General features: G+C 45.0%; 1 protein-coding gene across 1 annotated transcript in view; it reads right to left on the reverse strand.

Annotated features, from left to right (window-relative positions):
- Positions 1-12,346: 12,346 nt before the first annotated feature.
- The window catches only part of LOC139643205 (zinc finger matrin-type protein 4-like), a gene marked incomplete at its 3' end in the record, with an annotated part of 88,859 nt that continues 74,278 nt past the window's right edge, over positions 12,347-26,927 (reverse strand). Inside the window, exon 6 of the mRNA XM_071518389.1 lies at positions 12,347-12,443. Coding sequence (XP_071374490.1) covers positions 12,347-12,443 — 97 coding nt within the window. The remainder of the gene's footprint in view (positions 12,444-26,927) is intronic.

Below are 26,927 nucleotides of genomic sequence, written 5' to 3' on the forward strand. Positions count from 1 at the left end.
GTTAGCTTCCCTGTTAACTAATGAAATTATCCATGTGTCCATTAGCATTATCTACAAAGTGAAAAAAATGAGAACTAGCAGTTCTAAATCTGAATGGTAAATAATCTTATATGATATGCAAGATTTTGTAGGTTTTGTGTTGGTGATTGGTAAGATTTATACAAAATATGATACAAAAATAATGTCCTGTTTTGAACTACCAGGGACTACTTTCCCTGTTTCCATAGGAAGTGAATGTACAGTAGTGGGTGATGGGAGACTGTGTGCAGCTAAAAATCACTGCACAGTAGACGAATACATGTTTGCTCACCTGAAATACAGTAGTTAAAAAAATAAATTCATGTCAGATACAGTATATTGAGTTCGTGATGTTTTATTTTCAGCTAAAAATAGAGGTGAGGAGCATGCAAAATGTCCTCACTGATGGATTTCCCTCATCTTTCTATCCTTGTGAGGAGCATAAGGATGGAAGTACAAGAACACACACACACACACACACACGCACTTACAGACACCTTCTGTTTCTCTCTTTTTCTCTCCCCACTCCCATTATAATGGAAATGGAGAGCAGGCTGGTGGGAAATTAAAAGGGATGGGTGAGAAGAATATTACAACATCCACCGAGCAAAAGACAGATATAAAGCAACCTCGAGAGGCCACTCGGAAGAAAAGATGTATTAAATGGGGAAAAATGAGCACACTCGGAGAATACCGGTGATGGATTCCTTCCATTTTGCATTCTGCTTTAATTTGAGGCGCCCCACGCTTGCGGTGCCATTCATATGTATGAATGTACACTCATCCCAAAGCTTTACATTGCTGTAAAGCCTCACTTAATTATAGTACATTCAGGATTAGGTGGAATCTCCTTTTTTTTTTTTTTCTTTCCCGTAATTCCCGAGATGAAACGTGCAAGCAGTGTGATTCTCATTCAAGGAGTGCATTTTGTCCTTCGGGGCAATTTGCATCACTCCTTTTTAACTGAACCCATATTTAATTTGGTGATGATGTCGGTGGCGAGCCAGAGCGAAAACACGGGAGTGTCTCATTGTGAAGGTCTCAGGAGCAGAGTTCAATTTGTCTAATTTAGCACCTCATTACACCAGTGAGCAATCTGATAGCCTACAGCCGGATTACAAGCCACCTCTGAGACCTGAGCTCGGATTCGGCTTGTTGGTGTGGGTAAAACAGTAGCCTGATGCTTAGTGAGGCCGCCCGCTAACCCGGCAGGTCACAGGCTTGATCCCTGCAGCAGCCAATGAGGATCGTCCCTATGGAGGTGTTCTTTAAGCAGACTACCTGAACCCTCTACCTGCTGCAGGATGCCAAAACAAACTCCTAATCACACTGAATTCTGTTCTCAACCGGGTTAGTCAATAACCTGGTTTTGGGTCGACGCATGTAAACATCATAACAGGGTTAGAATAACCTGGATCAGCTCATACTCCTGGTTAAGAAGCCTGGCTTACTCCCATATTAAACTGGTTACTGTGGCATCTCACTGCTTTCACTTTTGGTTTCTGCTGTCTGTCAACTCGCAGCATTATGGGTACATTCTGATGTCAACAAAAACCATGGCAGCAGCAGTACTTATTATGGGGATCATCATTTTGTCATCATTTTTCTTTGCCCTGTAAACTATTGTTGCTCAGTCAAAAAGTGAGGGGGAATATTCTGTTAACTGGTTTATTTCAGGTAACAGGGAGACTGAATTGCAGGGAATCAAGGGTTCATTGTATGACACAATAGCTGCTTTACTCACTACATGCAAAAGTAGCCAATGTCTATTTTGATCATAAGTCTCCTCTTATCTGTCCACCTACAGTATGAACAACTGTCCAGTCCTGCTCCAAAACAATATCCGACAACTATAACCTTCTCAAATTTTACATTGTGTCGTGTCAGTCTTCCTTCATCCCTTCACATTCATCACCTCCGGATGACAGAACCGCTACTTTCCATTTCACCGTTTCCATTCTGAGCCGCTTAATCAGCCGAACGGAAAAAAGACAGTCGAGGGCTCTCTCCAACCGGTAACGCCGAGTCACCTGCTGCACTCGGGGGTGGGGGGGGGAAACCGTTTTTTTTTTTTTCTCCGAGCGTCTGCGATCCCCGCCGCCTCCGTTTTGCCTCCCTCCCTCTCCATCAAAATGTCAGCGCTCTCAAATGTGCATCCTCCCCACAAAAACTGACAGCGGGACGGGGGCTTTTAAAGGAGCTTGGGAATGATACATGGCCCGGAGCCCCAGCCTTTCAAATCCCACTCGCACTGCGGCACCCTGCGCACACACACACACACACACACACACACACACACACACTCAGTCACAGATTTAAAGTCAGAGCAAAAAGTTAAATTTCCTCACAGCTATATCGAGGCTCCCAGCTTTCTTCTTCTACCGGGGGGGGGGAAGGGGGGGCACCCTCATAAGTAATTCACTCATGAAGTGGGGTGTGAGTTACGCGGCGCCGCAACCTCCAGCGGGCCCCCGGAGGAAACCCACACCACCTGAGTGCCCTCCTGCCCCCCCCCTTACCGCCCGGCAAACTTATGTATTCACATTGGCGTGTGACAAATCGTGTCAGCACATTACTCTCGTGAAGCATAATTTTTTTTTTTTTTTTTTTCCCCCATGCATAATTCATCCCGGAGCCTACATTTCCTGCATGGACATTTTGAAAATCCCTTTGAAGTTAATTCCCCCCCACACCCCCCCCGCCCCACCCCTTCGTGATAAACAGCCTCGCTCGTTTGGGGCTTATGATTGTCTGTGTCGTCGTGTTAGTGGAAGTCACCTGTCCGAGACAATTTCACTGTACAATACCGGAGTCCTGGCCAGATTTATACAGCCAGCTACCGTGCAGAATTTTTTTTTTTTTTTTACATTTCAACATATGTAAATGTATTTCCATGCGACGTCTCCGGGGATGACAAAACGAAGCCGCTGCTTGCCTGCAAGACGGAAATCGAGCGGGACTGAGCATCTTGGAAAAAAAAAAAAAAAAAAAGACTTTTATTCCCCCCCCCTCCCCCCCCCCCCAGCCGCCTTGAAGATGCTCGGTTGAAAAGGCCATCTTCAGATATGACGTACATACAGAGTGGCCCGCTTCAAACAGGGGGGGAGAGAGAGAGAGAGCTGATTCGCGATGACTTTAAACAAAAGAACAAAGTGAATATCTGATCGCCCTCCGGTGAATGACAGCGAGCTAAATGAACGGGGGGGGGGGGGGGGTTGGTATCAGTAAAAGAAAGAGAGAGAGAGAGAGAGAGAGAGAGAGAGAGAGAGAGAGGGAGGCTCAGCAGGTGAACTGATAGGGACTCGGCACCCATTTGGAGGTTGACGATTGTCTCTTCTGTCGGCAATTGGATCCCTGAGCTATCTCTCCCCGGTGCTTTGGGAATTAATTAGGGACTCAACGATTGGGGAAATGAGGCTGAATAATAAAAAAAAAAAAAAGAAGTGTGACAATCTCTCTCTCTACGCCGTCGCTGCCTTTGTCCTTTTGTCCCCCGCCCCCCCCCCCGCCTTTTGACGGTCGCGCCCGGGGAGCCCGCTCTCTCTCGTCATCGATATCTACCTTTCCGCGGAGACGCAAAGTGGTTTGTAAAATCCCTCCGCTGAGCAAGCTAATGGGCGCGAGGTGTAAAAATTGCCCCCCCCCACCCGCGCGGTACATTGTTGTAAATCACCAAGCCATTACATGGGGAGGGATGAGTGCTGGGAAAATATGGCCACTGAAAATTGCCCACTCCCCTGCTTTCTGTTCTGCTTCAGCACACAATGCACTTGCTCAATATTTTGCATTCCAGCGGCTTTATAAAAAAAAAAAAAAAAAAAAAAAAACACAAGGCGATCAAAGTCACTTTCCACAGCCTCCAGCTGATGAGTTCAATTCCAAAAACACTATATATCAAAGTTTCCTTTTTTCCCCATTTCCCATTTTAGATAAAAGGCATTACCTGAATCATTCAGCCTCTCTGAAATGTAGATGAGAAGTGCTATAATTTTGCTAATCAAGGACTTGAAGCTGCTCCAGGCAATTTCGCACACTGGCAGCGAGAAGTGACTATTTCATAAAATCGGAACTTCAATAGCCAGAAATCCTGTGCAGTGAGGTCAGTGAACGCCACACGGCTCGCTCATGGTTACCAACCCGGCCGCTCTGTGACGCTTTATAACCAAAGATACCAAAGAGACGAGAGAGGAGAGGATCTAATGTCGGTGAGTCCGGCTTCACCTGCTCACTGCTGTTCAGGAGACAGTTTGGATTTCATTCTGAAGTTTCGATTTGTCATTTCAAGTGCAAATAGGGCAAATCTACAGAGTCTGAATTAGTGGGGATGGGATGCTCTCTCTTCTTTTCTATAGCCTCACTTTATGATTTAGGCTGATACGCTGGGTGCACCGTTACATAAAAAATGTGCCTAGTGCAACTTTAAATACAGTCACCCCCCCCCCCTCCCTCCCATTGCATATTGCATCCTGCAGCCACCAAACATTCATAATTATTACCTTTCCTCATGCAGCTTTAACTTCCGCCTTCCTGACCTTTTAACAAAATTTTTTTAATATCGGCACTGTTGATTCTGGAAGAGTAGGCGGATATTTCACTTTGGAGAGAAACTCCTCAAACGAGTCCCGTCAAAAATCAATTTGCCTTAGCCGGCCCCCCTCACACAGCGATTGATGGCCTCCCCGGGACGCCCCCCCCCCCCCCCCAACAGCCATTTATGCCACTACTGACGCGATTGACGTCCGTTACCTGCCCCCCGTCTGAATAAACACCGCTCCGTATTTTTTTTTTTTCCCGGGGAGGCTCTGCACACCAACTGTACACATAACGCACGCTGCCCGCATACTCCCGCCTGCCTTTGAACAGACAGAATAAGTGAGGGAGGACGTCAAGGGTGATTAAAGAGCGCTCTCCCTCCCCCTCTCTCGCTTTCGAAGGCGCGGTTGAGATTTGCAGGGCGTGAGAGAACGAGCGCGCCTCGAGGGACCGGCCGCTTCACCCCCCCCCCCCGGGGCTAGCCTCCGGGAATCGACTATCACGCCTTGAGAGAGCGCTAAAGGAAGACCTGTCAATGGCGCCCCAAAGGAATTCTCCTCTGCGGTACGCACAAAGCCAGTAGTCACACATCACAATTTCCCTGAGAAATTTTGCGATGCGGGGCTTGAGGCGTTTTACGGGCACGAATTCGCCTCACAGTGCCCTCCGTATTCTAACGGGCCGTCGGCTGACATTCATATTTTCCAAAAGTGACAAAATAAAGGAGGTAAATATTAGCTTTCGGTGAGAGTTCGACGTTTTCCCCGTCATTGCAAATTAGCCAGAGCAAAGATAGTGTCAGAGAGGGATGAGAGCTTTTTATTGTTTGACTTGTGGATCTAAAAATGAGTGTGAACGCCTTTTGATTTGTGCAAACTATAGGACTGAAATCCCCTTTTGGGAGTGCAGACACTACTACCCAGCAACAACAGTGCTGAGGAGCAGGGTACAGATAATATTGCGAGTAAATTTGGGCATGTACAAAAGTAGTACTGTACAATGTGAAGAAATGTCAGGGCAGCAGAATGCATGAGCCTGCCTCTGTGCTGCCACGGGGGCCCGTCTCCAGGCGGGGGGGGGGGAGGACAGATGAGAGCGACTGGCTCTCTCTCTTTGTGGGGGCCGTGGAGGGGGAGACACTGGGGGAGAAAAACAGGTGGGAGTTGCTTCCAAGCCCTGGCACTACAATAATAACGCCATTCTGTTTCATGTTGCCGGGGCTCGGAAACAAAAACCAGCAAAGGATAAACAGAATAAATCATGCAAGTGGCTGGATTTAACCTGGTGCGAATACAGTAGAGTCAGACTACGGTATCCTACACACAGGTTCCCCCAGTCGCACACACACACACACACACACACACACAGATTTAATAAAATAACACCGGTGCAATTGAAACACCGCACCTATTAAAGCCGGCTACAAATCGGTCCAAATTTCTGAAACGGCAGTGATATTTCAACCTCAATTTGAAAGGCTTCGCATGAATTATTGAGGATCCGGTTCTGACTTTTTCCCGGCGAGTGTCGATGTAATTGCTGTCACGCGAGAGCAAAACGGCCCGGAGATTAAGTTATATTTATGACTCACCGTTAAGGGGGGATATTACTCCGAATGATTGGATGAGTGTCACCGCATGTTGGAGCTGCTGAAAATCTCAAATTTGGAAAGAGAGGGGGGGAAGAGAAATCCTTCAAAGTCAGAGATTCATTAGGCTTTTTTCCGGTGAGTTTTTCCTCACTGATGCCTATGTAGTTTTGAAATCATCCAATGGAGTCATGGAAGCATCTCGCATTCAAAAAAATGAAAACATCAAAATTGCATTTATGTGGTTTCTCCACAACAACACATCGTCTTACATGATCGGATGCCTGTCACCGCGTGTTGGGAGTCAATATGAAGTCAAATCCGGAGGGGTTAAGAATACCTTTCCGGAGATGCCAGAGACACACACTGTCAGACACATTCAACCTGGAAACCAACTGTCCTCACCTCACCTCACAACCAAGGTGCACAAGCTAGAAAAAAGGTAGAAGGGAAGAGAGAGAGAATTCAGCTACTCTCGGAGGCCGATGGACGCTCTAATAAAAGAGTCATTTAACAGCATGGAAGAAAAGAACCAGACGAACCAAGGCTTTTAGCACAAACGTGTTTTCTTTTTCTACCGATACAGACATTTTTTTTTACATTCATCGGCCTCCAAGAGCAGCTGACTTTTTACGCATTCAACCTGACAAAGAGTCTCAGACACATTCAGAGGCAGCTAAATCAGTCCAGTTCTGTTCCAAAAGAGATCTGCAAAAGACCTCCACTATTTAGAAAACGGTGATACCTACTTTTATAAAATGTTACCAAAAATCAAATCAAGGGCAGTGGGTAAATTACAGTAAATATCTAACAAATACTGGATAGATCCGCTATATTTTAAGAGGCACAAGTCAACTTTGCACACTGGCGCCCCCACATGGCAGCGAGAGGCAACTGTTTGAATTATTTGAGTTCAATACCCGGAAAATCCTGATGTCAGTAAACTGCACACTCATGTTTACGATGCTTTATACCAAAGGACAGGGACGAGAGAGAGACAATGCACTAGGAATGAAGATACAGCCAATGCAGTTCGTGCATGTACTGTGTGTGACAAGTACAAGGGGATAAAAAAAAAAAAAAAAAAATCGGAAAAATCCACTTAAGCCATAAACAACGGCTTCAAAACCGGTTCTCGGAGAAAGCGGCGTTATCTCGAATAAAGCTCTCCGCTCGCTTCGAGATAACGGAAAATCGAGTTACATCAGAAACAAGATGACGGCGCGATAGCGGGGGAGTGCCTCTGCGTCTGGTGACCTCGATAACACTTTTGGAAAAACAGTCAGACGGATCTCGAAAGCGCGAACAAGCCGATTTACAAGGCTGAAGCGGGAGTGACAAATGATTCCCGCTGATAGAGCTTTTTTGCTCCCTTATGCCGTGGAAACAGTCTCCCTGCGCTCATAGCCTCGAGAAATAATTAACATCATCCATTAGGATTTTTATTGCGCAACAGACGCCTCCGGTTCTCCGAGATCGCGCAACAGTCGCGTATATTAACTCAGCGACCGTCAATTATCAGGGTTTCAATATACGCATCTGTTTTTTTTACGATCTGGGAGAATGGTTCAAATTCTTATGGGTGATGTTGATTATTGGCTATGAGCGCAGTGAAAACACATCTGGGCCTAAGGGGGCAGGCATGTACGAGCGTTATTAAAAAAAAAAAAAAAAAATAACCCCGCTCCGACTGGTATCGTGACTGCCGGAGATGAGCGCGCATCGCTTTTATGAGACGGAGCGCTCTTAAGGAGGCTTATAAATTTGAATTAGGTGACGAGGCCGCCGGAGGAGGCCTTTAATCAGAGGGAGAATGGGACTTCGGCAGGAGACTCCCCGGCTGCTCTTCCGGTGCTGATGGTAATTGGAGCAAGCATCACAAAAAACACAGTGGAAATGATCACCGAACCCCTGAGAGCGCCCTGGTGCTTTGATGAAGTTCGGAAAACAGACTACGCAACTATCAGCTGAGAGGGAACATTGGTCCTGAATGCTCCGTGATTTGGCTTCCAAATACATTTCTGGTGATTTTTGCTTGATCTTTGCTTTCCATTGTAATGGTAAAAACTACAAATTTAGACTCACTCCTCAACCTTTTTCATATCAAGGACCCCTAATTTAGTCCACATTAGAGCCACATTTGATGAGATTTTGTCTCAGACCCAAATCTTTGAATATTTTTATTGTCAGATATGATTTTGTCCAGAATTCCATGACTATCTGTGTTGTAGGCAGAGAGATAACAGAGAAACTATGACCAAAATAGTCATTCCATTCTTCTACATTCTCTAACTGTGTTAACTTCTTGTAGATGAAATAATGCTGGAGTTTAACAATTCATCAATTTGCCGGGGGACCCCCTGGAATCCCCCTCAAGGACCCCCTGGTGGTCCCCGGACCCCACGTTGAGAACCACTGGGCTCAGATATGTCTCCTTGCCCTACTTCACTGACACCCGTGACTGTAAATGCCATACATCAACTGCCCCCTCACATGCTCCACATGTCGGTAAAACGAGTGAAGAGCAATCCTCGCGAAAGTACGTTTGCCATCACTTCACCGCGGAGGTCAGAAGCAGCTCGAAAACACAACAGTGCGGATCCTTGAACTGATTGGTAAGCGGCCGCTGCCCCGTGGCTATTTGTCTCCGTCGATGGGGCGAGAGAGGCAGAGAAGCACCGGAGAGAGAGAGAGAGAGAGAGAGAGAGAGAGAGAGAGCTGCAGCAGCTTCCCCCTCGATCGCGGAGGTCAAAGCGGGTTCCCTCTCCATTCCCCCCCCCCCCCCTTTACTTAACACTGACCGGTCACACCAGGCATCTCTGCCGCACTCAGCACCGAGCTCTCTCCCCCCCCCCCCCACACCGGCTGGGGACCGCGCGCGCAAAAAAAAAAAAACCCTCTCGGCTATTTTTGGTCGCGGCAAGACGAGCTCCGGCTCAGTCACAGAGAGACAGTGGAGCTACTTTGGGTTCCTTACTTCAGGTTTTAGAAACCCAGGCGCTGAGTGCAGGGTAGGACACGGCCGTAAATATAGAGAGAGAGAGAGAGAGGGGGGGGGGGGGGGGGGGAGGAGAGGAGAGAAATATGCCATAAAGCCAAATCGAGTTGGTAAATCAAAAGACAACATCCATTACGGTGGACTTTTCTTGCTTTCGGATGCCAGCGGCAACGGAGAGGGCTTAAGCATCGGGGGTTGTTGTACTCGTGTAGCTGGCTTGTTAGAGGAGTATTGATCACTTTTCTCATTAGTACCCTTGTCTTGACCGGGTAATTTGTTCCCCCCTCCGATTCAAAATTGAATTTCCTCATTGCTTTCCTGGCCTCGGTTCAACTTAGCGATGACGGGGCCATACAGAACATATGGCTTCTGGGCGTCGTTTCTTCATCGGAGAGGTGTGACTCCTTGGCGATGTCACCCTATACATGACATTAATCTGACTTACACTCTCCCATCCTAACCTATGCTGACCTGGCGAGCCATGCAGATAGTAAACACCGATGGAAACGCACATCAACAATAACCGGTCAATGTCAGTCGGCATCTGTGGGCTCTGGTATTGACTGATTGATCTGGTAAGATTTGCTTTAACAGATAGAGTAAAGCATGTTTTCTGTTCACTAGTACAGTGGTTCTCAACGTGGGGTCTGGGGACCACCAGGGGTCCTTGAGGGGGTTCCAGGGGGTCCCCAGCAAAATGATGAATTATTAAACTTCACCATTATTTCATTTACAATTAGTGAACACAATTAGAGAATGTAGAAGAATGACTGTTTTGATCATAGTTTCACTGTTATCGCTCTACCTACAATACAGATAGTCATGGAATTCTGGACAAAATCATATCTAGCAATAAAAATATTCTCAGATTTGGGGCAGAGAGACAAAATCTCATCAAATGGGGGTCCGTGGCTCTAATGTGGACTAAATTAGGGGTCCTTGATATGAATAAGGTTGAGAATCACTGCACTAGTATATTTAAGAGAGAAAAAAGAAATCCGCCGTTTTTCCGCTGATTCCAGCAAAAACTGCCACCCAAAATGAAAGAAATTGCCTTCCTTTTGGGCCCGGATACACTGTAAGTGCCTTTGTGTAACACCTTTTTTTTTTTTTTTTACTACTGTAGTGATGAAGGATACCAGAGATGTAAACTACTATCCCTCGCCCCTCTCTGCAGTTTTGTAAAGCAGATATGCCTCTATTCTCTGTGTAAACTGGCATTAAGCAATGACCTAAACAGACCCCAGGCGCTGACTGTAGGCAATGTGGATGGAGTCAGGCTGGTTTGGGGAGGGCGGGGTGTGTGTGTGTGTGTGTGTGTGTGAGGGGGTGGGGGTGCGGGTGGGAGGGGGGTCGAGTGTGGTCTGAAGCAGCCATCCCTGCGAGAGTGTGCTGGAACTGCTTGGGTGACGGTGAGGGGGGGGGGGGGGGGGGGGGGATCTGCATGGAAAAGCGCTGGCTCCAGCAAAGCGGCCCAGGCGAGCGTGACTAAAGCGCGGGGCTGTTAAACGGCATGTCACGTCTCCTGATGCCGGCATCCCCGCGGATGTGTGCAGCCAGAAACTGCCCGGCAGGGGGAATTAATTCCAGGACATGCACCATCTAAGCCCCATCAGCTCACACTTACTGGCCAGGGCCGACGCAAAAAAAAAAAAAAATCCACAGACTTTGCTGTCCTCTTGCTTCTGCTGGATCTGCTTCAGTTCAAAAGATCAGCGCTAAGGGAGCGACACTAATACTGCCCCCCCCCAAAAAAAAAAAAAAAAAAAAAAAAATATGTATGGAAGTGGAGTTTGAGTTTAGCGAAAGGAAGACTGAGGCAAGGCAAAACACTATATATGTCACTCTTTGGCGGCCACAAGTGGCAGCAAGAGATAACGGTTTGAATTTTTGGAAAGTTTGAAGTACTTCATTACCCGAAAATCATTTAACATGATGTAAGTAAACTGGTAGGGGAGGCAGTAGATTCTGTGTACAGAGCACTCGCCCAGTGCTCTTAAGGACAGCTTGTTTTTGTATTTCACTCAAGCTTCGATTTGACGCTTCCTGTCTAATAACCATACCCAACACCACAATTTCATGTGGGCAAATAGGGTGAACATATGTCATCTCAATTAGTGGGGATGGGACGCTCTTCTCTTTTGCTGCCCCACTATGTGATTTAGATTTAGCAAGATGGGTGTGTTTTTACATAAAAATCTTGTTCAAATATTTTTTTAGCACTTAAAAGGAGATACATTCACATACTGTTCTCACTAAAGAAACTGCACAAAACAAGTCATCGCGCAGACACGGCCACACAAGTAGCGCCAATCACAACCTGAAATGCTGACAGCATAACAACGGCAGATATTGCATGGGATCTTTGAGTGGCAGGCGCGATCACACATCGCACACGTCAATAACGGTTTTACTTCGCAACCTATAACGCTCAGTTTTGCGCTCAGTTAACTGAAACAACTGATATTCTCCTTCGCGCAATGTTGGTGATGACTTTGCCTGGCTACATAGTCAGTGTTAAGTGTGAGCATCAAATCCCTTTTAAACTACCGTTACTGCTGAACAAATTTTAACGGTATTAACAATTGCGAATGGCGATTAGCAACGATCTAATTGGACGCGCCCTGTAATGAGCCTCATTTGTACAGAAAGGGGTCGTTTTTTGCGCACTATTTCTTTGGCAGGGCACTTTCCACCCACTGTGGGTGGTTTGTGAATCACATTTTTTTCTCGATTTTTTATTTTTATTTTTTTGACTTGCTTGTATATTACAGCTTGTTGCTTCTCTAGACAGGGGCCTGCTGAAACGTAAACTCCGGGTGTTTGTTGTGCCTATGCGGTAAGAGCTTGTTGATTCTGCGCTTGAGCTCGGCTCCTGCAGGCGCCACAGCCACCAATTAGCAGCAGTGTGAATGAAGTGGGAAATGGCTCAATTAGACAAATTTCCTCTTTTAAAGCAATCGCTTTAATAAGACTAGACGCGCACGGCAAGCTGAGCTCGTCTGATATTTCCGTCTCTCTCGAAAATACTCATGGACCGCACTGTGTCTGAGGTGCGAAAGCCTCCTTTGGAGCAGGGGATTTCAAAGGCCCAGATGAAAGGGAGGAAAAACAGTACATCTCATGCTAATGCAGCAGAATTTAGCACTCAGCATCTATTGTAACAAGGTGAGATTTGCTCTGTTGCTAGGGTGCAAGATTGGACTCACTTGTTTTGGTGCTTTGAGCCCTGCAGATGTGCATGGTACTGTGCCACCGAATTCAGTGTGACGCTGCAGACTTCACAGGTATAGCTTCGTTTCAGACCTGGAATCAAAAACACAAACACAAGTATACCACATAAATAGACTTCCTTAACCATTTTCCACATCATCCTGCTGTTTTTTTTAATCAATTCAGCGTGTCGTTCATCCTCGGTTACAGTAAGGTTCGGAAATAAATACCCAACGTTTTACAAGAAGCATTACGCAAGAGTATGACTTTCACTCTTTTGCAGATCCTACACACGCAATCAATACAAAATGCACTGAGCCGCTTCTGGTCAGCCAACTGTCATCATGCAAAATCCATTTCCTTGATGCAGATGCGTTTTTGTCTGAGTGTGTAGGTCAGTCTCCTTGTGCGTCTCCCAAGATTGACCGAGCTGATGCGGGGCCCCTGGTGGAGGAGCGGAGAGAATCAATTAGAGCGGCGCAGACAGCGAAATGTCATGCACTTCCAATCCCAGGGAAATAAAAAAATCCATGGCTGCATCTGAAAGGCGGCGGCTGACAGACAACACCCCGCGGTCCTCCGGCTAGAACTGAGGGTGACATTTGAGCCGAATCGATTCCGCTATGAAAGGTGCTCAGTGCCAAAAGAGCGGTCGGTACGTATGTTTTCTGATGCACATGATCAGTGGTTTAGCTCGAGGTCGCTGGGTGTTTTCGAGTCAGAGGCGACCCAGCTCCGGTTGATCGGCCCCTAGATGTGACCAAGTAGCATGTATAGACCTTAGATTGCAAAGAAAGAGTGTCTAAGTTTCAAACTTGACGTGAAACTGAAATGGGATTTTGATGACCGGTATTATCGTCCAATTTGTTTTCTTGAATTACAACGATCTCATCTCATGAAAGACTTTAGCATAGACCATCATAGATAAAGAGGCCTTCCTAGATGCAGAAATGCATGCTGGTGCATTTAAGAGAATGGGGATCTTACATAGGAGGGAGACTCCAGCACATTGCACTCTTGCATATACAGTGAATTTGTCTCATGTTTCGGCCTATGTTTCCATTTCTCCTCTATATGTGAGACTTAGGTATTAGATGAAATCTGTTGAACGTTATGTAATGTTAAAGTGGTGATCTGTGACATCTTTAGTGATGAGCATACATTGCTTTCTCACATCACTTCCTATTGATGAAGTTTGAGTTTCTGTAGTTTCTGTTCTTTTCTTTGTCTGTTCAGCCATGGTGGCTATCGCTGCTCATGCTAACTACCCAGTTCTTCTTCTTCTGTTTATTCCAAGCAAACCAGAAACATAAAACACATCAGGTCTTGTGTGGCAGAGGATTTTTCCCGGGAAAGAGCTACCAGACACCAGCTGTTTAGAACAGCAAATGTTAAAGTTTTCATGACCTGGGTACATAGCTGCGTCTGTACCTGTGACTCTGAGGTGAGCTGGCGTCAATGTAAGTCAAGTAATCCGCATCAACAAGATCCACAGTGTGTGTGATAACGGTGGCAGAGCCAGCGCCCTGTTGCTTCAGAGTATAAGCAACCTGTGTAATCGCTGTCATGTTTTACTAATGATACTGCGGAATGAAAAACGGCCACTTTGATTGCCTCGCTCCCACAATTGAGTTAACTCCCCCATAAATATGCCTCGGAGCAAAAGGCCAAGAAAAAATAAATGTCACCCTGCGCTCATTGAATCAAATTTCCATATCCTCCTTCCGTCTTCAATCAAATTTGCCCCGCGAATGATTGTTTTCTCTACATCATCGCAGCACCAAAGCCATGAACTGCTGCACCTTAACGAAAATTTGCTATTTGCTAACAACTTTTCTTTTCGGATGTCGGTGTCAGCTGTTTTCCCCTCTCCATTCTGACAAAGGGGGTAATATGCCCCTGAGAGAGAGGGAGAGAGAGAGAGAGAGAAAGAGAGAGAGGGAGGGGCAAATCTCTCCCCCTTCACTCCCCCTCCATCTGTTGATCAGCTGCTGCGGCGTAACGCAGATTTCAATTTTTGCACAAGCGTCCCCCCCCCCCCCCCCCGACGCACTCGTGAGCTGACATTAAAGTGCTGCAGCAAGCAGCGGGGGGGCTGTGCTCGGCGGTGGCCTTTTCTGACAGCTTGCTTCTCAAACAATTTCCGAAAGGGTGAGAGATTGCGCGGCCGCCCCCCCCCCCCCGGCATCCGTCACTGCCAGCCACCTGCGGCACCGGGCCCCCGCGGTACCGCCACTGCCCCGCATGAGCGATGAAGCACCGGGAGCCTTCAGGCCTCCGTAGCCCCCCCCCCCCCCCACCCCTCCTCCATCGCCGTTACTTCCTACTTTCTGATGCCGTTTGTTTCGGTTAACTTGGAAACTGTCCCCCCTCACCCGAGACCAGAAGGGAGCGCACGTTCGGGAGAAAAATGTGCTCCTCGGTCTCATTTATTCGGGTTAAGCCGGAATTTTCCCCTACCTGAACGCAGAGTTAACAGGTTACAGAGCTGATGCATGCGGAGAAAAATGCCGCCTGACAATCCCGTACCTTCATTTGATCTTCCGTTCACAAAAGGTAACCTTCAGCAGAGAGGTTCCCCACGGGCAAACTGAAAAGTCCCTTTTAGTCTTGAACGCATTGCTATACGATCTACCCCACGACTCAAAACTACTGTTGGGAAGTTAATAAACCACAATCCATCCCATAGTAAATTACATCTACCATGTTTGCCTGTTCATTCGCTCGCCAATAAGCCGCAGATTGGGCTCTCTTATCGGGTGCTGAGTTGAGTCATTTCACTGGCTGTCTGGTAAATCTCTGGTTGTCTCTCGGCTAATTGAGACCTATTGCCCGGGCCTTTTGGAGGGAACCGCAAAGAGATGGTGGCAGCGTGATTGATCAGCGGCGTAATCCTCTGTGCGGACTGTTTATGAGCAGGGGAGAAGGTGGTGCAGGTCCAGGGTTCACGCTAAATTAACCAGGCGCCATCTGCCCCCGCTCAGATGGTGCGACTCTGGCTCAGCCCCTCTCCGACTGCAGCGGGGCATCCAGGCTGAAAGAGCATATGCTAGCTCTGCATCCATAAGGGGGCAAACTGGATGACAGTTCGCAACTGTGAGTCAGCTGGGATATCTCGAAATGAATGGCTTTATGAAACGGATTTTCAGAATGAAACCATCACTCAAAAGTACTCATTTTCAAGTGAGTTCAGAACTGGCAACAGTTGGAAATAAATGGCTAGTCTTCTATTGGTCCAATCTAAAGTGTTTAAAGGTCCCATATCGTGTAAACCAGGACTCCCCTTGCCTCTGTGATTATAAAGGAGTTGGATGGTCTATCTAAACATGATGAAAGTATCAAAACGCACGGTCGCCAACTAAATCCACACAATCCATATTAGAAAAGCGAGCCTCTAAACAAGCTGTTTGGACTTCCGTAACTTTGTGGCGTCACAAAGGATCGCTCATTATCATTTTTGTAAGAAATAATAGACTAACAAAGTGTTTTTTTCAAAGCGGTTGAGCGGTTGTCATCGTTTACTACTGGAGAGTTTTCCCTACCTGTAGCTGCCCGGCTGTGGTGTCTCACTCTTGAAACGGTTAGCCAATCAGAACAGAGGGGTCATTAATATTAATGAGCCTTAAAGACACAGCGACAGAAACAGCCTGTTCTTGGTAAGGCTCAGAGAGATGCTGGAAAATTAACATGTAAAAATGGATTGAGAGTGTTTTTGGTACATGACACCACACACACAGCTTTGAATGGACCTCAAGACAGAAAATAAAACCCTGGAAAGTGTTGAATACAGAACCTTTGCTAGATGACACAGTGAACAGGGGGGTGAAGCCTCCCTCACTATGTCCTCTTGGATCTTGATCAGCTATTTGTAATTTGCCGGTCTCTGAGCCTGCTATTAAGACACTAAGAGATCTATTTTAGGGTCGGGGGGAGTGGCAGAGATGACACGCAGACAAGAGCAGTAGCTTGTGAATTGCGACTGCAGGGCCCCAAGGAGGAAGAGCAGCGAAAGAGAGAAAGTGAGAAAGAGAGAGAGAGACGACGTGCCAAATCACATCTGACAGAAACGTTTCTCCGATTAACAGCTGTGATGGAGGCTGGAAAAACACAATTTGTCGGTTGGGGTGTTTGACAGGCTTGGCCATGGTCTAAATGTAGTGGGTTTTTTTGAGGCAGCCATGATCACTGACACAATCATATAGCATTACGTCTTCTCTTGACAGCTGCATGTGCAATCAAAAGAAACTGACTGACCGGTATAATGAGAAAGAGAGAGCAAGTTGCTGTTGCATCTCTGCGATGTGAGAATATGACTGGCAGTAGGATTCAGCTGCCATGTACGTTTCCTTTCTCTTTTTTATGAATTTTAGGCAAATTCAGGTCAGTCAGGGTGACACACTATCAAATTACATCACCATCCTATCAGAGTACATCAGGAATGAGACACAGGCTTGCAAGCCAGCAGCAAGAACAAAATACAGACAAAATTATAGAAACTATGCACCTAAATTCAATCATAAGAAAAAAAAAATACATTCTAATCACTAATATTCAGATAAATGGAAAGATGCTGACCATAACGTCTCAAATGTCCAATTATTATGCCAGCTTCTTTCGAGAGAAGGTTATGGACTATAGGTCAAAAGGTAATTATTCACCTTCAAAAGATATTTACTCACAGTACAGAAGTGATAGCATCATGCAACCTGGACAGCTTCCAAGTGTATGGAAACAAGTAAAATTTTGTCCAGTCCCCAAAGATTTTAAGAGACCTCTAACCCCAGAGAACAGCAGACCTTTATCTATTCTTAGGAAGATATTAGAAAAGATATTAAGCAGTCAGATATGGGAGCATATGGAGGGTAATAACTTGAAACCAACATGCTTATTGTAAAGACCATCAACTGCCACAGCTCTGGTTGAAATGACTGATCAATGATCGAATGATACTGATAATAGCAAATCAGTCAGACTGTTATTTTTAGATTTAAGTGCTGCTTTTGACTTTTTATTGTCAAACTTATCATGCTATGGTTTTAAACAAAACACTGTGGATTGGATGAGATCCAACCTGACTGGCAGAACACAGTACATCTTTATCAATGGATCTTTTTCTCAACCATTTCAGCCGGAGCGTGGTCTGCCTCGGGGCAGCTGCCTGGGTCCTTTGCTGTATTTGATATATGTAAATGACATCTCCCATGCTCTAACTCAATCTCAGATCACAATTTATGCTGACGACAGCACTGTGTACAGGCCTACTGCTGGGCTCTCTGGTGCACAAATACAAGTGTCTTTACAGAGTGATGTAGAGAGAATTAGATTTAAATAAGCTTGTACCTCATGTGAGAAAAACAAAGGTGATGTTAATTAGTTCCACAGGGAAAAGGAAATCAACAAGTGTATACTGAAGAAGTGGCAATACAATCGGTATCGGGATATAATTTATTAGGTCTATGGCTTGATGATAGACTGACCTGGACAAAATGAAGCATCGCGTTAGTTCAGGCAGGGCACGGACGTCACGCGTTGCTAGTCATCTACCAGCTGATCACCACACACACCAATCATACTCCATTCTCATAACAAGGCGGTCTATTTAAATGGCCTCCTCCTACACTGATTCCTGCTTCACAACTGCTGCACACTCTGCTGCTTGGTAAAGCTTTACCTCCACCTCCCCAGCCTCCACCTGTTATAGTCTATGCAATCGAGCCACGGTGGCTCTTAAATGTCAACACTACTGAGTATTGCTGCTCTGGCTCTGCTCTGTCCACTCCCATGGGGGGATTTGCATGGCGCCCCTGCTATACCTTCAGCATGCTTGCCGGGTAAGCAGGGAGCTGCTCGAGCAGGGCCATATCCGCCAAATATAACTGTATTACCATTAGTTGCAATTAATGGTTTCATCCGTGACTAAAGTGTTCCTGACTGAATCATATTTCTTACTTATGCAATAAAATTATTGGAACTGCTAGCATGATTAGAAGAGTAGCAAATTATCTGCCAAGCTTTGATAGGGAATCCAGCCCAAAATGTACACAGAACACATAACAAAGCAGCCATGATTATATGAAGATGTCCATATGATACTTCAGCTGTTGATCGACATGTTGCTCTTGGTTGGTCATCAGCCAGGGATAATGCTGATAGAAGTACTCTTAATATTTTTTATAATGTACAATATTAGATAAGGCCAAAACTGGAAAGGAGGAGGACATACACTCAATATGAACAGTAAAGACTAGAGACTATGAGATCCCAGGTTGTAAACTTGATGGTGGTAAACAAACATTTGCAGTTACTTTATGCAATACGTTATGTGAATCTATCAGAACCTTATCCAGGGCTGTTTTTAAGAAACATTTGAAGATGACAGACCCGGGACAATAATCAATGGATTATGAAACTAAATCGTGTCAGTTTTAGTGCTAGGGGGGTTGGGGATGGTGTGAGTGTGTGTGGGGTGTTATAATACGCATTGATTAAAGTGTGTTTTAACACTGAGACTCTTAGAAGAGTAACCCATTTAGGCTAAAAGAGATTCTATTAAAAAACTCAAAACTCTATATCTGGACACTATCAAACTACACCACTCATCTATACCTGTACACTACCAATCTATATTCCGGTTTAAACCACTTAAGAAAACTTTTTCTACAAAACATATCTGTTGTTTATTGAGCAGTATCATTAATAAAAGGAGGTAAATATTGTATTATTGTGAAAATCTAACATTAATTATGCATTTTCACACCTAATTTGCAAATTTTCACACAACTCCCACAATCCTGTTCTCGTACTGTATACATTAATAACTATTCGTCACTGCCCAGAATCCACTGTGTGACTGAAGATAATACTTGTTTAGACTAATCATGCTCTCTTATGAAGGACACCAGACACAGAGGACATTAAATCTCCTATTACATCTCATTGTCAGCGTTCAACAATAAGGATTGCCAATAGCCCAGGACCAGTAGGCCAGTCATCTGAAACAGTTTCTGATCTTACCATTTCTCACCCTATCTTCCAGCCTTGAACCCTGCCTTGTAACACAATAGTATGCATTGGCCCCATCTCACTCAGCTGATGTATGAAGATGGAATGTAAGAATGATAAAGCAATCTACATCTAAAGTCAGAGCTCCTGATAAGAGCGCCATTATGTTCTCGTCCGATAAAAAGAATGAAGCAGCAATCATCTCATTATATTGCTTCATTTTGAGATAATTGCATTGATCTATGGCACCATGTGTCCTTGACCAAGGGCCTTCAGCAGTATGAGACTCTGGTCCAACTGTGTCAGATTCTATGCAGTAATTCTATGCAGGAAACACAAGCTGAACTAAACTCTCAGACTATATCACATGAAAAATACTTAAAGGGAAATTGGGAACAAGTGGTACCCACTGTATTCTGAACGACGACTGCGACTATTTATCTTCATCTCCGGACAGATCCGAAAGTTACTTTTGGAAAAGAACACATTATCTCTCTTGAATAGACTGCAGCAATTCTGGGGAAAAGAGCTTACATAGTTTGTCCACATTAGTGTCTAAATGGACGATCTGCAGCCAATTCATTTTCCATTCCATTTACATTTCTGCAAACATTACCATTCTAGATGCTACAGTTCATGAAAACATCTCATCTCCAACACTATCTCCATTTAATTTGAACTAAATGTGTAAATTTACATCAGTTATACAGGGGAAATCAGACCCCGGATCTCATTTTCCCTGTTTGGAAATATGCTGGAATTACAATTTTTAGACAAGGCTGTAAAAATCAAACCAGATGTAAGGTGTGCTGACTATGGATCCCCAGAGCAGCCAATTTAAAGGTATTTGCACTAAAAATGTAAATGTTCCACTAAAGTTAAATACCACTTAAAGGCACTTAATACAGCACAGGTGAGAGGTTACATCCTTTATGCGGGTTATACAATCCATTTTACAGTACGCTGCAAGTGTAAGTAATGCACAGGCTACATACTTCTCCTACCGTACACCTTACATAAGTGTACTTCCTCTACACCTCTCCTGTATATACAGGCAGCTATGAAACATTTAAAGACCGCCTTTTAAAAAAGCAAAGCGAGGAGAGGCAGGAAGTCCGACGTCAGTCTGGAAATCTAAAAATCGAGTGCTCATCCCCCAATCCCCGGGGACGGCAAAGTGAATTCAAAATGGTTTAGGGTGTCCAAACAAACAAGAGGATGAAATGGAGCAGATATGAAAAGCACAGGATGACGAAGTGAAAAGAGGATAATAAACAAAAGGGTTTTTTTTTTTTTTTGAAGGTTGTGCTGTGGTCAGAGCTGAGAGCTGGGTGAGGAGCAGGTACACTCGACCCCTGAAGGCTCCTTTCTACAGTTTACACACAGGAACAGTGGAGTGCTAATGGCTTGCCCTCCCACCATGCATACAGCAGAACACTCTCTTCCCCTCTCTCTCTCTCTCTCTCTCTCTCTCTCTCTCTCTCTCTCATTCATTCAGCTGCCAGGGACAGCGACTTTACGCGGCGGGCCACTGGCGATGTGTACACAACAACAGCCGTGCCCGACCCCCCCGGGCTCGGCGGGCACCTCCTCCTCCATAGTGGGGGCCGTTGAATATTTCATCACATGGCAATCTTCAGAGGCAGAGCGCGCATTCATTTCTCTCAGCACATCGGACGGCCCGAGTCGGGAAGCGTGCGAGGACAACGCTGGAGGTCGGACAAAAGGGGAAGCTGTAAATGGCGGACGGGCGCGAGAGAAGAGAGGGAAACGGAAAGAAAGAGGGAAAGATGAAAAGAGGAAAGGACGGAAACGCTCCAAGTAGCCCGCCAGCTGCCGCTCTGCATCCCCTATGAATCCGGCAGCCTTCCCCATCCCCGGCCCCTGCCTGCTCGGCTGCCTGCTGCGGTCCCATTCTCTTCTCCACAGGCTCACAATGCTAGTTTTGCCTGTTAGGATGATTTACCACTTCATTACTAATTGATAATCGCCGGAGAGAAACGCTCATTAGGCCAAGTGCTGAATAGTGCGGCGAGCACGCTGACATTTCCAGCCTCCCCCCGTAATGATCGGGTTTGACGTTGGCAAATCAGTCTCTCCTAACACAAAGTGCAAAACAGGCATTGTGCAACGGAGATGAAGCTGAAGATGGAGATGGCTTTGAGTTAACGGATCATCTACTCCCAAGTGGAGAGGCGGAGAGGCAGCCTATCTAAGGGAAAAGAGCTCGTATGAGGATGTGAATTTAAAAAAAAAATCTCTCTGCTTTTAACAGCAGCTGCTGAGTAGTGTGTGTGTGTATGTGGATGTATGTGTTCAGGACCCCGCGGATCAAAACTGCACTCAGAACAGAGATCGTGTGCTCAAAATCTCAATAGCCATGACAAAGCCGAGCCGACTGCAACCACTCAATTTACCTTCAAACCAGCCACAGTGTACCTACGGGCATAAAGAGCCAATCAGGCCCGGAGTTAGGGGTCCGTGTCCAATCAGCTGTGAAGAGTTATCTCTCCCATTCGGTCCGGTCACGCGCTGATGCCCTTTACAACACCTCCGGGCTCCTTCAGCTGTGCTGGCAGCCAGCCCTTCACCGGCTGGAATAATATTGTGTAATTGTTATTGACATATTGTGACTGGGAGACGATAAGCGGGGAACGTTCTCTCCTCCTCCTCTGTGAAATTAACAGCTTGTGACATGCTTGTAGACTCAGGATACTTACCGGGAGTCATGCTGACAGCTCCGGTGAAAAGAACGGTTTCTCCAATGGAAGGCTTACGTTAAAGTAATAATCTGCAACATTTACACAGATAGAAGAAATTCCTGTTTTGCTGCTCTCTATCACCGACTGATATAAGACAAGTGATTCAACCTATAGCCAGTTAACGAAAGTTTTATTTACTGTTCCAAAGACCCGGCCTCATGTAGGTGTGTGTTTGGAATAAACAGAAGAAGAACTGGGTAGTGATAGCCACCATGGCTGAACAGACAAAGAAAAGAGAAACTCAAACTTCATCAACAGAAAATCCAAGGAGAAAGACGCCACAGTCCCGCCCACACTGTTTGATTGACAGGTGATCTCTGGGAAGAGCAATGCAGAAACACCACAGCAATGAGCGCTGAGAGTCAGACCTCTGTGTCATTACATAACACCTTGCCGTGACTGTTCCCTCTGTCATTCTACATAACTTAAGAGTCCATAGCAGGGCCATCGCCGGGGGAACAACCGAGACAGCTGTCCTGGGCGCCGAGGCCGTGGGAGACAAAAAAAGGAGTTGGGTCATTTTTTAAAACCCAGCAAAGGGTTTTGCTGAGCATGCATGCATTTTTTTTGCAGCAGCACTTTTTACATATCCATATAATACATTTACACCTGGGAGTTGGCAAGCATAAGCAGTCTTGTACTGTTGTGCCAGTTAGAAGTCAAGGGCTTTGTTCAAGCATGGCATCTTGATCGTAGAAGTTGAAAGAGGAGAATGTAACTCACTTTCTCTGCCTATGTGTTGCCAGTCAGCCCAGAGATTCAAACCAGAAACCTTCCGGTCACAGGCCTGCTTCTCTAACATTTGATATACCTCCAACCCATCAGGTAACACCCTGAGCCCCAGAAATACATACAGTGGCCCTGTTCAATAGCTGGGTGACTCCGGCTTACTTGCAGCCCAAGCCATTGTGAAATAAAAGAGGTTGATACCAATGTTTCCTCTAAGCCAGTGGTGTCCAGTCCCGTGTCATGGAAGAGTCTGCAGGTTTTCATACCAAACCAAATACTACAGATTTCACTAATTAACACACTTGGAGGTTGGTTTGTGAAATAAGCTGCGGTAGCGTTTGGGTGTAATGAACCTGCAGATTATGGCACATGAACTGGAAAGGGATGGAAAGAGTACCAAACTGGAAAGAGTACCGAACTGGAAAGGGATGGATTAAAATTATTAAGAAGTATCGCCCCAAAAAGTATATCTCTTTGAAATGTGATAAAAGTTAGGCTACTGAGTTTCTAAAACAGACATACAGTGAGAGGGCAGAGAGTTCAATATGTGATATTGTACATGCTTGACTATGTTGAGCTTTCTTAAGTTAAAAAAAAATTAATGTCAACCTGGAAGTGAAACAAGCTAAACATGCCCATCATCATTATTCAATAACTGTAATTACTACATTGTTTCTTTTGCTATTAGCTATCAAACTAGCTAAGCTAAACAACCAGGCTAATGCAAACCTGTATTACACCTAATACTGTAGCTGGATGGATGGCTTTTTGGTTAATGTTAGCTAAACTACTATCATGGATAAATTTGAGCCCGAGGGACTATTTTCCCTCAGTTAGGTCTGTCAGGCAGCGGCCTCCTTAAGGCAAACCTTTTTCTGCAAGTGATGAGCAAACTACTCAGCTAGCTAACCTAGTAGCTAAAAGTTTTGTTGAAGTGCTGATACTTTCGGCTACATGGTTGCTTCTTAAAAATAACCACTGTTGTATCCCTAGTCGTGATTATACATGAGAACACGCACTTCAGTGATATTCTGCATTCTCCATTTCACAATTGATTCCTCAAAGGCAGCAGGTACAAAGTGATACTAGCTACAGACGGTGAGACAATACAAGCAGTCTCTTAGGCAGCAGAATGACACATTAAGCCTCCCAGGAAGCCAAGCAAGCTGTCAGGCGGCCTAAAGAGTGCCACACGATGCCAGATGCCTGACAGGAAGCAAAGCAGTCGGAGCAGTCTGTCAGGCAACTAGATAGATTGCCCAACACAGGGTTGCCAGGTCAGGCAAAAATGTTCCAACCCAAGAATCACTGAGAACCCGTCCACAAAGCTCCCAGAAATATACCTGCCAGCATTTGATTTTCATTGTATTTTTAGATGGAATGCTACTGCGAAAAGATGAATCAGCATTTATCTTTATTTAAAAGATTCTTTATTTGTGATGTTAACTAGACTAGGGATTTAAACCTTCCCAAGCAATCAATATTAATCTAATCTTTAAAATAGCAAGTGCAGTGGATTTCACTGGAGGAAAACTGATGTGGTCCTCTGTGTAGCCACTCACTCACTCACTCACTCACTCACTCACATATGTTTCGCTATTTGGACGGTGTGGGTCCGTTCCCTTGTGCGTTATGAAGACATAGTGGGCTACGTGATAATGCGTCAGCTATGGTTTTGCCAAGGTTTTGTCAAGGTTTTGCCTGGTGCATATTCTGCTTTGGCATTAAACCGCATCAGTCTCAGTAAGAGTCTCTGACATCTTATCAGCACTGTATCCAAGTCTTTACTGTTAATTCATGGGAGGAGAGGCTTGTGCTTTTGACTAGCCTGAATCTATCCATGCCCAGCAGATACGACTCCCGCTAAGCATTTTTTCTCTGTGTGGATACCTGGTTTCTGCCTCCATTAATCTCCTGGAACAGCAGAAATAGTGAACATGGATTTTCTCTCCTCATGTACAGTGACCTCCCAGGACTATCTAAGGTTATCTTTGATCTGACGAGCCGTCTCTGTGGCTGGAGTGCTTTGAAAGTCTTTAGGTTCGTGACAGTTACGTCGGCACCGGTATCGATTCGGAACTTGACAGGTGTGCGTTCTATATCTAGCGCGACAGTCCAGTGCTCTGCACTGCTTTCATCTTTCTTACTCACTGTGCCTAAAAAGCCCTCCTCTCTCATTAGCTGTAACTTCTCTTGCTGACTTAGAGTGGCACATTCTCTCCCAGTGCCCTTTTTTGCTGCGTTTTCTGTATGTTGCCACATTGTTCACACTTGTTGCTCCCCGAGTCCTCTAGCTTGAAGCTGTCGGGTGGATTTAACTTTGGCATTCTCTTCTTTTGTCCACTATTTTCTTCCTCTTTTACCAAAGCACTTCTGACACTAGTCAAATGACCTGATGACTGCATTCACTTGTACTCAGATAACATATTTAGTCAGGTTAGCTAGCATATGACCAGTGGTGGAAGTACTCTGATCCTTTACTTAAGTAAAAGTACCAATACAGCAATGTAAAAATACTCCATTACAAGTAAAAGTCCTGCATGAAAAATCCTACTTAAGTAAAAATACATAAGTATTAGCAGCAAAATGTAGTTAAAGTATTAAAGTAAAAGTAGTGGTTTGATCCCTCTGACTGATATTTTATTATATATGACATCATTAGATTATTGATACTGAAGCATCAGTGTGTAAGCAGCATGTTACTGTTGTAGTTGCTGGAGGTGGAGCTAGTTTGAACTATTTTATATACAGTTAGCTAGTTTACTCCAGTGGTTCCCAACCTAGGGGTCGGGCCCCTCCAAAGGGTCGCCAGATAAATCTGAGGGGTCGTGAGATGATTAATGGGAGAGGAAAGAAGAAAAAACAAAGTTCTGATACACAAATCTGTTTTCAGTTTTTGGACTTTTTCTCTAATCTTTGATTTTTGCTGAAATATTGGATCATTTGAACGTTTATTGAAATGAAACCATGTGAGGTTTAGAGGGAAAAATCACTATTTGGTGGAGCTGTTAACAACTCATAGACATCTGAAATGTGAACCCAACTACACACTGCTTTTTGTAAGACGTCAAAAGCCAAAAAGGTTGGAAACCACTGGTTTCATCTTTAACAATGTGTTGTATTTTAAAAGCTTGTTATATTATCCATTGTGTCAAATCTCCATCTGAAAAGTAACAAAAGCTGTCAAATAAATGAAGTGGAGTAGAAAGTACAATATTTCCCTCTGAAATGTAGTGGAGTGGAAGTATAAAGTAGCATCAAATGGAAATACTCAAGTAAAGTACAAGTATCTCAAAATTGTACTTAAGTACAGTACTTGAGTAAATGTACTTAGTTACTTTCCACCACTGCATATATGACACACAGTGCCATGTTCTCTATAAGTACTTCTCAGTTCTTCTCCACTGATGTACACTGGCACAATGCATGTACTGCTACTCAACAGTGTAACTCCGACTGGTCAATACCAATGTCAATAAATATGCTTATCCAACACCTTGACCACAGAACTTGAAAGGATAGAATGGTCATTGCCTTTCAAATCAATGTTCCAGGATGGTCAGAGCGGCAGACATTTGTATGTGTACTGTTGAGCTAGCTTCATAAACTGACTTAAGCAAGTCACTGAGGCAAGAAGTTTTGCAGCTAAAACCAAAGGAGCTTCTCCGTCGCTTAATGCCATGGATTGCTAATATGCTAATGTTGACTAGAAGAGCTAGCGAGAGAAGTGCAGTCTTTCATAATGTTACGTTAACCTTGTAGTTAATGTCAGCATAGAAATCTTCCCATCTACACATTCCATTCCATCAAAATATATATATATCTATAGCCGAATTGATGCAGATCTTGATCGTTAGTCACATCTCCCAAACTCTCTACAAGCTTGTATCTCAATTTTTAAGATGGATGTACTTCCCCGCGTTAATTTTTATTCTTCTATGATTCCCCTCTCATCTCCCATGGGCTTTTGGGACAAACTGCACTCCCTGGTTTCAAAATTCATATGGAAAGGGAAACAACCCTGTATTAAATGTTTTACCACGCAATGTAGTACGACATTTGGTGGTCTGTCATCACCACTTTA

Source organism: Centroberyx affinis, unplaced genomic scaffold, assembly GCF_046629955.1.
Source record: "Centroberyx affinis isolate AG114_WGS23_722 - 3 ecotype Tasmania unplaced genomic scaffold, CSIRO-AGI_Caff_v1 ptg000579l_1, whole genome shotgun sequence".
NCBI classification, from domain to species: domain Eukaryota; kingdom Metazoa; phylum Chordata; class Actinopteri; order Beryciformes; family Berycidae; genus Centroberyx; species Centroberyx affinis.